At 26.2% G+C, this 14,063-nt stretch overlaps 1 protein-coding gene across 1 annotated transcript; it reads left to right on the top strand.

Moving 5' to 3' along the window:
• The first annotated feature begins 9,079 nt into the window (after nucleotides 1-9,079).
• LOC137807048 (transcription factor MYB108) lies at nucleotides 9,080-11,357 on the top strand. Its single transcript, XM_068607468.1, has 3 exons — nucleotides 9,080-9,388; nucleotides 9,841-9,970; nucleotides 10,265-11,357. Exons 1-3 carry the CDS (start codon nucleotides 9,232-9,234, stop codon nucleotides 10,914-10,916), a joined length of 939 nt encoding a protein of 312 aa, XP_068463569.1. The 5' UTR covers nucleotides 9,080-9,231; the 3' UTR covers nucleotides 10,917-11,357.
• The last annotated feature ends 2,706 nt before the right edge of the window (nucleotides 11,358-14,063 follow it).

The raw sequence follows: 14,063 nt of genomic DNA, 5'->3' as shown, positions 1-14,063 counted from the left end.
TGAGGACAGATAAATGTCATTTAGTGAAAGTATTTCTTCCCTTCATCAACTAAAAAAGACACCAATTAGTGATATGTTCCTAAACTAATAGTTGTCCCTCTCATATGATCAACAAAATGTACAAATAAAAGTGTGTGAATTGATTGATTTTAAACATGTAATCAGATTCAAGCACCAATCAAAATATAAAAAATTTGTATTAGAAAATTTATGATTCACTCAGACCCTAATATATGTTACTAAAGATTTCAACCAAATCCACCACTTTACCAATAAAAATGACATTATTTATGTGGTTATAAATTTTTCAAATAATTGCTACTCATATATATCTCCATATGTTATAAGAAATAAAGTGTATAAAACATAATATAAGTTTTAGTTTTTAAAAAATTGACAACCACAGCATTTGAACGTATAAAATTTTAGATATTAGTTTCAAAAAAACACCAGTATTTTTATAAGTACATTATATAGATTTTCTTCATTAATTAATTATAAAGCTTCCCGACAAGAACACAAAGACTAAAAAGAAAAATTGATTAGAAAAACTTGTGTTCATACTATAAGTGACAAAGAAACGAACTATTAAGAAATCTAGCTTTAGTTTTCCATCCCACGTGATTTTCATGTGAAAAGATTAATGTTTCGTCTTTCTTGTGCACATATCACAATCTCATTACAGACACACAAATATGATAATCAATAGCCCTAATTTTTGAAACATTATTAATGACCAATGATCTAAAACAGTAAGCATAGGTTGATCCAAGTTTTAGATTCCACTACTTAAATTATTCCTTGGTTTGGTTTTCAATATTATCCAAAGGAAATGCTTTCCTTTTCTGAGAGAAAAAAAATCATGGTCGTGGTGTTAAAAACCATTCCCTTTCTGAAACACGTTTTTAAAGGTCCATTAAGAAAATCATAAGGTAGGCCACTGAAGCTCAATATATAATGGAAAATTGTGATGTGGTAATATTTTAACATATATGTCTTACTCTCCCTCTGTGTAATCCTTGTCGACATTCATGGAACCCAGCTTCTTCATCTCACTCCCTTTTGCTTTTATGATTTTATATCAAGATGAAGAAACCTAACTCATATTATATTTCATATGAGATAATAAGTGTTAAACTTTTTTATTAACTTTTTTATTAAAGTGTGAGATCACTACAAGAAAATCATTAAATATAAATCATTTTTAGACAAAAAAATAATTAGTTGCTAGTGATTAAATTAAAGATTATTTTAGAAACTAAAAAAATTATTGGTTTCTAAATTAGTTTATATTATTAATGAATAGTTTATAAATTGATATCTAATTAGCTACCAAGATTTTTGCTACCAAATTTAGAATTTAAATTATTGGTTGCTAAAACTTTGGTAGCTAATTAGATATCAATTTATAAACTATTTATCAATATTAGAAACTAATTTAGAAATCAATACTTTTTTTAGTCTCTTAAATGATATCTAATTTAGTCACGATAACAACTAATTATTTTTAGTTTTTAAAATTGATTTCTATTTGATAATTTTCTTGTAGTGCACACGGTTAAATCAATCAATAATACCTTTGTGTTCATCATCATATTTATTAATTTTTTATGTTTTTTTCTCGACGAAGTAAGTATTTAAAAGATAATCTAATCTTTATAAAATATGACTAATTAACCATCAGTAAAAAAAACTCTCCTAATAAAAAATACTTACACTAGATAATTGAGTTACTCTCCCAATCAAAGTTTTTCAAAAGTATAAAATTATATTTATGTATATAAAATTATCTAACTTTTTTAAATTTAACAAATATAGTGATTTTATAAGGATAATTTTTTTGTTTATTTAGTTAATTATAAAAAACTTAGCAACTTTTTTAAGTTTTATTAGTAAGATTTGATATAAATAAATTTGATAGACAAATGAAAGTGGTTGATGAAAAATTAAAGGTAATATAGTTTTAAAAAAGTAATAAATGTTATTTTAAGTTTTTTATATTTTAAATTATTTCATTTTTTCTTCTCTTTTATACCTACATTCTTTTTGTTTTATTTTTCTCTTATCATCTTTATCATTATTAGTGAAGTTATTAAGTAATTTTTTTGTCACAAGTTAAAAGATCCAAAACACAATTATAAAAGATCACTGAGATATTGAGAGCAAATACGTATGCACACAACATTGTTGCATAAACATGTGCATGAGAAATACAAAAAGTAGTTTAGAGAATAGAATTATATTTGGAGGGGTAACATTTTATAAAATATCATCACTTTGATACATTAGAGGTTGAATTCCTTCAACTTATTAATTAGGTTGTTATTTCATCTTTTTATTATATAGTTTTTTTTTATGTTTAATACCTAAAGCGTTTCTATATTAACATTTTTTTCCTTAAAAAAATCTATATTTTTTTCTTTATTTAATTATCCTTTTTATCTCTTCCCTAAGTCTTTCTTTAGTACTTGAAGACTCTTAATGTTATATTTAAGCAATTTAATAGTAAAATTTAAATTTATCTTAATAGATTTCTAAATTAAGAAAAATTATAGGATAACAAACATTAAAAAAATATTTATCACGAAAAATTATCGATAGAATTATATTTGTAAGTAACTTTTATTAATTACCATATTTAACAACGGATTTTTGTCTGTTAATAATTATCAATAAATATAAACATTAAATATAAATGAATATCTTTAAGTAATTAAACACTAACACAGTTTGTCGGTAGAATTCATATAATAAACATAATAATAATCATAATTTGATCACTAAATATATTTATGATTTGTTTGGATTGGGAATAAAATGTGTCAGGATTCGAGAGAGTAAATTTGGAGTGATTTGAGAAAAAAGTGTGAAAAAAGTGAGGTTATTTGATTAAGGTATCTAAAGTGGAATTGTGGTAAATTTTTATTGAAGTTTGGGAATAATGCGATAGTTATGAGAAAATTTTTAATTTTTTTAAAAGTTTAAAATATAAGTTTATAAATTTATTCTTATCTTTTACTATATTTGAATAATAAAATATGAAATATTTTATTATTTTGTGAATTAAAATTTTACAAATTATTTTATAACACTACACGAAAATCATGAAATAGAAACCAATTTTAGAGACAAAAAATATTTAGTTGTTATAGTGACTAAATTAGAGACTAAAATTTTTTTGATTTCTAAATTAGTTTTTATTATTCTTAAATTGTTTCTAAATTGGTATCTAATTAGCTACCAAGGTTTTGACTACCAATTCTTTAAATTCTAAATTTGGTAGCTAATTATATACCAATTTAGAAACCATTTAAAAACTAATTTAGAAACCAACAATTTTTTTAGTTTTTAAAATAGTTTCTAATTTAGTCAATATAATAACTAATTATTTTTTATTTTTAAAGTAATTTTTATTTAATGATTTTCTTGTTTTAATGTAGATTTGAGTAAATTAACATTTTGTAAATTATTTTTCATATCATTCAATCATTATTTAAAAAAAAATATGAACTACTAATCATTTTCGGAACATGGAAAATTTTCATAAAAGAAATTATCCGTTTAAAAAATAATTTCATATAATAAATATAATTGATTAATTTTTAATTATTAATAAAAATATATAATTATAATTAATTAAAAAATTAAATATTTATATATAAAATCTATTTTCAAATCTTATTAATCAAATATTTCTATTAAAAAATATAAATTATCTAATTATAAAACAGAATTAAAAGTAAAATTTAATAAATATAAACAATATTTAAATATTATAATTATAAAAATTTAATAAAAAATATTTTTTATTAAATAATAATATTATTTTTATTTTAAATTTCTTAAAATTAATACTATTATTATATAGATTTTTATTTTTATCATAAATAATTATATTTATTGTTATTATTTTAAAATTATAATTTTATTATTATTATTATTAATATTATTATTAAATATTTTTTAACATAAAGTTATTTAATATTTAATATATTTTTATTTTTTTAAATATTATTTTTTATTTTCATTATATTATATTTAATATATAATCGATTATATATATATATATATATACAATTTTCTGTTATAATATAAATTATATAATCGATTATATATATAGCATAATTAATTATTTTAATTTATTTTTTCAATTTTGACACAAATTGTTTTAAAAAAATTAAGGGCAAGGTTAAATATTATAATTTATGTGGCTTTCTTTGTGAATTATGGCTCATACGAGGATTGTTAAATATAATTTCTTTGTCTTTCTACAACTTTAAATTTACAACAATCATTTGATACAAACATATACAATCGACGTCATTCAATTTAAATGAACAGTATTTACTTGGATCAAAGCACATACTTAATCTAATGATTATAAATTAATCTAGTTGTAATAAGATGTTGTAGTTAATGAATTTAGATTCAAACTTTTCTGTATTAAAACAGTAACATTAACTTTAATATTAATAATGAATAATAATTTTTAAATTACTAATAGTAATTGAGAATACTGATAAAACTATTTTTTTTAGTATAAAAATTAAAAAGTATATATTTTATATATTTTTACAATATAATATTTTATTTTATGTGTGATTATATAACAATAAAAAAATCTACATTTTTTGACTTATTAGTTATTTATTATGCAATTTCTTCCGTTTCTTTAAATTAATGTTTTTTATAAACTTACATTATTACTTATTTATTTATTATATATATACAGCACTTATGATATTTTTTTTAAATGGATGTGTCATATTTCAAATGGTAAAAGAAAATAAAAGAAATTATGATTTTTTTTATCAAATAAATAGGGTAAAAGGTTGGTTCTATATAGAAATGTCATTTAAAAAATCCAGAATTAAAAGTTAAAATATAAGTAAATTTAAATTAAAGTTTATAATACAGTCGATAAAAAATATCTTTAAGTTTGAAGTTGTATAACTCTTAAATAATATGTAATATATTTGCAAAAGAAAAATTTTCCTAATTTTAAAATATGATAATATATATATATATATATATATATATAAATTGAAATATCTTATGTAAATAATTATAGTACATAATTTAAAGTTAAGAATAAGTATCTTTACCATGTAATTTTAGTTATGATTTACGGATGAATTACTTAAGATAATGTTTAATCACTTTAGTATTATGTTGGAATTTGTTTTTAATGTTATGCATGAATAGTTTACCAGAGAAAAGAAACAGAAGATCAAAGGTTTATTCAGAATGTAAAATTAAAGAAGAAACAGTTTTGGGGTTAAACATGCTTTTCCTTAATTTTCATCTCTAATCTAAATTTTAATTTTTTTTATACCTATAATAAGAAAATTATTATAATGGTTTATTATTTTTTATTAATATTTTTTTAATTTCTTTTTCACATAAATATACAAGTCTTTCACAAATAGGGGTCAGGTCCCAGCCATGTAGCTCCTATATACAATCCCCACACCACCCTCAAAAACCTATTTTTCTTTCAAATTTAACAACTGGATATATACTTATTCATGGAAAAATTTATTATAAAAAATTATGTAAGGGATTATGTATATTAATTTCTTTTCAAATATAACAGCTTCATAGATTTTACAAATTTAATACATTTAAAAAAAATGTAGGTTCTAAAAAGACATAGGGTATGCCCACTGGCCATAGATGGGACTAACCCTGATGATGTGATTTGACAAAGATTAATACCCTTTTTTTTCTCTCACACAACCATGTGTTAACAGCATATTTGCTTGATTTTTATCATGATTTCCATTAAACTTTTTTAATGCAACGGTACATAATATATTATTCTTTTTCTTATACTCTATTGTCATAATTTTGGCATTTTCATTTCTGTCAACACTGTTTCTTTCAACTGGAATATTTCAATTGTAGTTGAATTCCGTTGAAAGTAAAAGTTGCGGGAGAAAAAGGTTTCATTCAAGGTGCATTGAAAATCGAACAAGTTCATAAACCAAACACGGTATAAGTATCTACTAATAACTGATATGTATATATATGAAAAATACTACTAATCAAATAAAAATCAATTTTTAAGATTAAAATAATTAATTGCAATAGTAACTAAATTAAAAATTATTTTAGAAATTAAAAAAAAAATTGATTTCTAAATTAATTTCTATTATTGTTAAATAGTTTTTAAATTGGTATCTAATTAACAACCAAATTTTTAACTACCAATTATTTAGTTTCTAAATTTGGTATCTAAAACCTTAGTTGCTAATTAGATACCAATTTAGAAACTATTTAACAATAATAGAAACTAATATAGAAACTAATTTTTTTTTAGTTTCTAAAATAGTATCTAATTTAGTTACTATTTTGATTTTTAAAAATTGGTTTCTTGTTCATGATTTTCTTGTAGTGAAAGTTAACCTTTTTTGGTATTTTATGGAGAAAAAAAAATAAAGGAGAAACAAATTTAAATTTGAAAAATCTAGTTATTTTCATTTCTATTAAATTAAAAAAAGTATCATTTTATCTATTTATTTTGCATTCATCTTATTCATACTCGTTTCTATTTTTTAAACAAGACAAATCTCATCACCATTAATTAGCGTAAACAATGGAGGAAACCTCGAGAATCAGAAGATCACATTGAGTACTGTTGAAAAAACCATGATAGAAAAAGGAACAGATGAGAAAAGTGTGATGGTGAGAAGATGGAATTAATATGGAAAAATGGTCCATGGAAAGGTGGAGAAAATTCAAAGGATGGTAAATGAAAATTTGATTGCAGCCGTCCTAGACGAAGCACATGACACAACATGTATAAATATTGGCCTTATTAATTTGCATCATTACTTTACTTACAGAGAGAATGACAAATTTTTACTGTACTCAGTTTCAATGCCTGAGATTAGTGCCTGAACTGCTGGGTAATATCACCAATATTAAATCCGTAGTTATTAACAAACACTTCATCCTTCAATTCCCCTAAGCATTTCACCTACGTAATCAAGACAAAACCCACTCTTATACCACACTATTTTTATAAAGATTCTTAAGTGGGTTTTGTTTATTACTTCCTTCAAGTGTTTGACCATAAAACTATAAAACCTAATATATATACAGTCATAGAAAAGTTGATGCTGAGTGAACAATGTGCAATGCATGCTTATGGCTAAAGACATGTTTGTTTTTTAGTTGCATATTCCAGTTTAACAAACGTGTCATAAAGGAAAATTAAGCTTAGTATATATGGGTCTTTGGTGACACTACTCGTTGAACTATTGAGGCCATTTAACTCAAATTACTTCCATTAACTTCAATATATCTCGTCCTCTTCTAAAAGTAGAGAAGGCTTGGTGACACTACAAGAAAATCATGAAATAGAAACCAATTTTTAGAGACCAAAATAATTAGTTACAATAGGAACTAAAATAGAGATCATTTTAGAAACTAAAAGAAAAATTGATTTCTAAATTAGTTTCTATTATTTTCTATTATTGTTAAATAGTTTCTAAATTGGTATCTAATTAGCAACCAAGGTTTTTGCTACCAAATTTAGAAACTAAATAATTGGTAGTTAAAACCTTAGTTACTAATTAGATACCAATTTAGAAACTATTTAACAATAATAGAAAATAATAGAAACTAATTTAGAAACCAAAGTTTTTTTTAGTTTCTAAAATGGTATCTAATTTAGTTACTATTACAACTAATTATTTTGGTTTCTACAAATTGGTTTCTATTTCATGATTTTCTTGTAGTGTGATGTAGCTGAGAACGATTGAAAAGAAGAAGTGAACAAAGTGATCAATAAACCTGGCCTTAATTCCTATAGATGTTTAAAGTTAAACAACTATATTAGTTTCTTTGGATAGATGAATAAGAAGGGGTGAAATCACTCTTCAAAATGGTTTTCTTTTGACTACTAGGTAAATTAAACTTGACAACTAATGAGAATGTCGTATGTTGCAAAGTACCTTTTGTCCCCATGAAATGTTTTATCTACTAATTATGGTGTATACCCTTTTGAAAACGTATATTTAGAATATATATACAAGCCTTGTTTTGTATTATTATTTTCAATAGCTATCAAAATTAAGCTACATCTCACAATTCTATTCTCTTACTGATTACCTGAATGTTCAACCAACCTTTCAAATATCTTATTATCTTCAATAACTATTTTGTCATTTGAAGTTTAAAAGTGGACCTTTAATAAAAAAAATTGAACCCACATTATTTGCACTAAAATCAAAATCAAACCAAATTTAATATTTGTTAAATATGTTCCAAAATCCAAGTTATAAATGTACCTTAAAGCTAGGTTAAATTATCATATCAAAGAGATCTTATAAGTGATTTTATCATTTTCTCGATGAAATTAATTACGAGTAAGATCTTATTATTTTTTAAGAATGCAATTAGACTAATATTAAATCTGAATGGACTTAAATAATCTTTTTCTGAAAAGAGAATCTTGACAAAATTATAAATAGGTGAAAACTTTTAAGTAAAAGATAATCTGAACTTGTAACCTGATCTGATTAGAAAAGATGATTTGAACTCGTAACTTGAATATCGTTACATCTGATTTGAGCATCGAAATGTTTTTGGAGATAATATAGTCATACCAATAAGACAAGAAAACGGGAAACGGATATTGACGTAAGAATAATATATTTTTTTGGTAAAATAATATAGTAGTTAAGATAAGTATAAATACATAAATAGAAAATTATTTTGCAAATGTAATCCAATTAATTTTAGAGAGAATTAAAAGCAGGTGTATTTTGTGTTGTGGAGATGAAGATATATTTGTGTTAGTAACATGTAGAGAGGAAGGTGAGTGGTGAGAAGAGTTGAACAGGTGGTAACTTGAAAACGCTTGAAGTTAAAATTGAAAGTGTGTTGTGAGCATTGGTAGGCACGCGCACACAAGAAAGGAGGAAAGAAAGTCAAAGTGTCATACATACAAACTACAATTAATTATGCTCCAAATTGCTACACATTCTTAAGTGATACTTAATTAATCATCTTCTCTCTCTTCTATCGTTTTCCCTTTCTCCCACATTTTCAAAACCCCTTCCTTCCGTATTTATAAGAACCCCCACCCTTCTTTATCTCACTTGTAACAATCCAACACAACACAACACAACTCCCTTTTCTCTCCCTACCTATCTCAATCTCATTCACACCTCTTCACCAAACACACCTCTTTTCTTTGGTCTCAGAGAAGTTGTGTCATCAATGGATGAAAAAGGAAGAAGAACTACCAACACCCTTTTGAGTGAGGACGAGATGGACCTTCGAAGAGGCCCCTGGACCGTCGATGAGGACCTCACTCTCATCAATTACATTGCCACTCATGGCGAAGGTCGCTGGAACACCCTCGCCCTCTCTGCTGGTATCTACATCTCATCACTTTTCCTATATATATATATATATCTCTTTTAATTCATTCAAATTTCTGTTTTTCAATCTTCCTCTGTCATTCTGGTGTCATGTCTCCACTTATTCTACCTTTTAATAGCCTCCAATGAATTTGGGGAAGCCAAAGTTCAATTTTTGTGTGTGTGCGGATAAGCTTATAGATATATATGTATATATATCGTATGGTATAAAATTGATGAATATTGGTTGGTGGTAATTGCTTGGCCGCACCCACTTGTGAAAAAAGGGAAAAGAAAATGAATTGATGCCTCCTCTCTCAATCATTAACGTTTCAGAAAAAGAAAGTGCCATATAAAGGAGGGAGGCAATGCTCTTTCGTTTTCCCTCCTTTGCAGTGTTGTGTTATGCTCAGTGCTTTACCGATCTGAATAATAACTTATAACCTTTCTGCTCATAATTTTATAGGGCTGAAACGAACGGGGAAGAGTTGCAGATTGAGGTGGCTCAACTACCTTCGTCCTGATGTTCGACGTGGAAACATCACGCTTGAAGAACAACTTTTGATCCTGGAACTCCATTCTCGCTGGGGAAACCGGTAATTAATTAACCCAAAGATGCATGCATTCCTTCAAAAATACCTATTCTTGTTTTCTTCTTTTCTATATCTTATGCGTCTATTGCATAAACTGTTGAACTGAGATCAATGATCTTAGTTATTATAAATCATTTCATGGTTTTGATTATATAATAAATGTTTTGTTTTCATTTAATTGTGACTACCAAAAGAGAAAGCAGTATATACATATATTATATAGAGTTTTTTTTAGTAGAAATTGTCCTAATAGAAGAAATTAGTATTTTATTAACAATTGTTTATTTATGGGTTCAGATGGTCGAAAATTGCTCAATATTTGCCTGGTAGAACGGACAATGAGATAAAGAACTATTGGAGAACTCGTGTTCAAAAGCATGCCAAACAACTCAAATGTGACGTGAACAGCAAACAATTCAAGGACACCATGCGTTACCTTTGGATGCCGAGGTTGGTGGAACGCATTCAAGCAGCTGCAACTGCCTCAGTCACCACCAACAAAGCATACACCTCTGAGAACAACCTTAAAAACAACGAAATAGAGGTTCATAATCTCAAGGATAAAATGGGATTAATCGATCCTTCAGCGATGAACAGTGACTTTGTGGGTTCCTATGTCATGCAAAGTCACACTCCAGAGAATAGTAGCACAGCTTTGTCATCATCAGACTCATTCGGGACTCAAGTCTCAACAAAATCTGATCTCACTGATTATTACAGTGTTCCGGTTAGCAGAAACAGTAATAACACTAATCCTGCAGATTATTATCAACCCTCTCAAACCAGTTACTCCAATTGCATCACAAGCCCATCTGGGGCTTTCCCTCAAGGATTGGATTTTCAATCCCTAGATCCGTGGAACCTGCAGAATGGTGACTCGTCTGACAATTTTTGGAACGTTGAAAACATGTTGTTCCTAGAGCAACATCTCATGAATGACTACATGTGAAACATTGGAAAGCAAAACATAAAAACTTAGATGCAATTCTTTAAGTAAGTTTAGTGTTGTATTTTAATTAAAGTTAAAGTTAACGTTTATTGAAGTGAAACTTTAATTTTAATTGAATAACAGTACTAGAAATAAGAGTTGTTTGCAAGTTACTATAGTCTTTTACAGATACCAAGAGCAGGGTTTGATTGTGAAATATGGAGAGGTGGCAGTAGAAAATAGAGACATGAAATAAATCATTCATGTGTAGCACACACCTAGGGATTGTGGATTATAAGGATAGAGAAGGAATTGGGGATTGTTTTTCAGCTTATAGATACAGTTGTTTTTTATTTTTGATTTTTATTGTAATGGAGGAAGGTGATGAAAGGAGTTGTAACTTGTTTGTTTCTTTACAGATGATGATGATTTCATTCTTTGATATTATTAACCTTGTTTGATTCGATTCTTGTGTTTCATTCCCTTGGTTCTTTAGTAGGTACCTAGTGAGGGCATTATAGATGGAGAATGGTACATATAATTAAATAAGAATTTAAGGACAAGCATATACTTGGCTCCACACACACCCTTTTTCATTTTCTTCTCTATAAGTGTTATTATATTTAGATTATGAGTAATCCCACTCTTGAAACCTTGTCCACGGGAGCTGAACCAGCACCTATCTTCCAAAGTTTCTAGATTGCTAAAGAAAAGGTGAGAAAGTATTGGCAATTTTTTAGACGTGGTGCACTGTTATTGGTGAGGTAGCTTCAATGTTCAAGTAGGCCATTAGGGAGAGTTTCTTTTCTAAAGTTCCAAAATATGCCCCCAAAGTACCACTCCAATAACCCTAAACCTTCTCACGCTTGTTGCCTTTCGTACGGACAATATTATTTTTTCACTCGCCTCCAAACTTATTTACTTTCTCATCATCAAAATTTCTTCATCGGTAATATCACACTTTCACCTCCTAACTTTATTCTATTCTCTTCTCTTTAATATTTCACGGATGGGTCCCTCCGCTACACGTGCCAACCAAGAAAAACAAACACACTTTCTTCTCACTATCACTTCTGAATACGAAGTTTCTTACTCACATATATGAACTGAACATTGAACTAGCTAATATTCATACATAAAAGAACGTGTTTGATGAAGGTGAAAGAAATTGCAATAAAGGTTTTTGAACATAACAATGGTGAAGGAAAACTTTTGATAAAGATAGTAAGGATGAAAAAAGGAGAGCTTGCCCAAAATGGCATATATGGAGTGTGTTGAGGAGGCTTTTCAATATAACTTTTAATTTATTTGATTACTTTAAAATTTTATATTACCAAATTAAACCTATTTAGGAAAAGATTTTATATTTGGTGAATCGTAGTATTTTTTTTGTGAAATATCATTGCATGCATTGTTTGAACTTGCAAATGCTGAGAATTTTAACTTTATTCTTCCTATTAGGCGAGGTTGACACTTTACAGAGTTTTCAATGTAATTGTTTAAATTTTGTTGTGGCATTCTTTAATGTGAAAGTTATTTTAAGTTAAACATGTTTAGTATAAAACTTTCTATTTAAACATATATAACGTGACATTAATTATACAAAGAAAACGCAGCTTAATTATTTGTATGTGTTTGAGGTGGGTCCCATGAATTCAATGCCACGGTGGATTCCGACGTGGATATATTATGGGTCCCACCCAGGCTTGACTTGAAATTTGGAAGTCGCTTCTGGTGGTCCCACACACCAAGGTTGATTTTCAGTTTGATTTGAATTGCATTTGGATTTGCATTTGTATTGCGGGGTAGAAAATCAAATTCGGCACTCAAGAATAAAAATAAAGTCTTGTTTGGTCCGCACACTTTTCTTTTCTTCTTTCTTTGCGTTGTGGAGTCCAGTTATACAATACTTTTTCTACTTTCAACTTTTCTAATTCCTCTACTCAACCCTAATACGTTTCTCATACGTATATATCATTTTCGTTTTCTAAACAAAAATACGACCCTCATTCTTATAATTCCACTTTTATTTTATTTTTCACACTAAAAAAGGTAAGTGCCAAAATTCACTTTTATTTTTCTTTAAGGAGTTCATTTATTTTTATTTATACAAAACGTACCTAGAAAAAGTTTCCATTGTATTGTAAATTAAACTATTGATTCTGTTTCTGAGAAAAGAAACATATATATCTATTTATTGGCGGGACATAGATGAATACTGAGATATTCTTAACCTTTAAAAAGTTTAGGATTTAGCTGACCTATATAAAGTTCCAACTTAGTTCTAGAAAACTGACTCATAAGATAGATTTGAGTCACTTTATGAATTATATTTTATAAATAATATATTATGTAATATCTTTATTTTTAGTTAAGCTGTATTAAGTTATTTTTTTGGTCAACATAAATTATATATGTTTTTATAAGTAAAAGTTTTATAAACTATTTTTTTGTTTGATGTAAGTTGGAGCTTTTTGCGTTTGACATTGTTCATATGGTTTCTTTTACCAAAATACACCAGAAATTATTCCTTGATCTATATCATTTACATTAGTCTCAATCAATGTTGGTAACATTGATAAAATAATTATATGATTAGTAACATATAAATAATAATCTTGATTAATATCAATAAACAATAACTTCGATCCATATTAATAGAAAAAAATCCTTTATTAACATTAACTAAAAAACTCTGTAAATTTTGCTTTTAATTAACATGGATTTAAATATCATCAGGTGATAATTTTAAATTATTAAATATTTTTTAATTATGTAGTAATTAAACTATTCCATCCAAACAAAATAATATTTTATCTAAAAAATGTTTGAAGAGTAAAATAATTTAAATTACAAACAAATTAACTGTAATGTATTTTTATTTTCTTAAAATTGTTAAATTTCTTATTAAAACACACTATTGAGGTTTTTTTATGACCTTTAACTTTTTTTTAAAATTATTTAAACAAGTGATCATATATAATAAATATTACTCGTTACACTAATTAGCTTCTTCATAATGTTCTTCCAAAGAGAGAAAAAAAAAATCAACTTCTTCATAAAATATAATTATTTTGTACATAGATTTGTAAAAAAAAAAATCATACCAAATTTTATTTTTAACTTATATATAAGTTAATTTTGATTTATAGAAAAACTACTCTGTAA

The sequence above is a fragment of the Phaseolus vulgaris genome, chromosome 3, assembly GCF_000499845.2.
Source record: "Phaseolus vulgaris cultivar G19833 chromosome 3, P. vulgaris v2.0, whole genome shotgun sequence".
Taxonomy (NCBI): Eukaryota; Viridiplantae; Streptophyta; class Magnoliopsida; order Fabales; family Fabaceae; genus Phaseolus; species Phaseolus vulgaris.
This window is presented reverse-complemented; position numbering and strand designations above follow the sequence as displayed.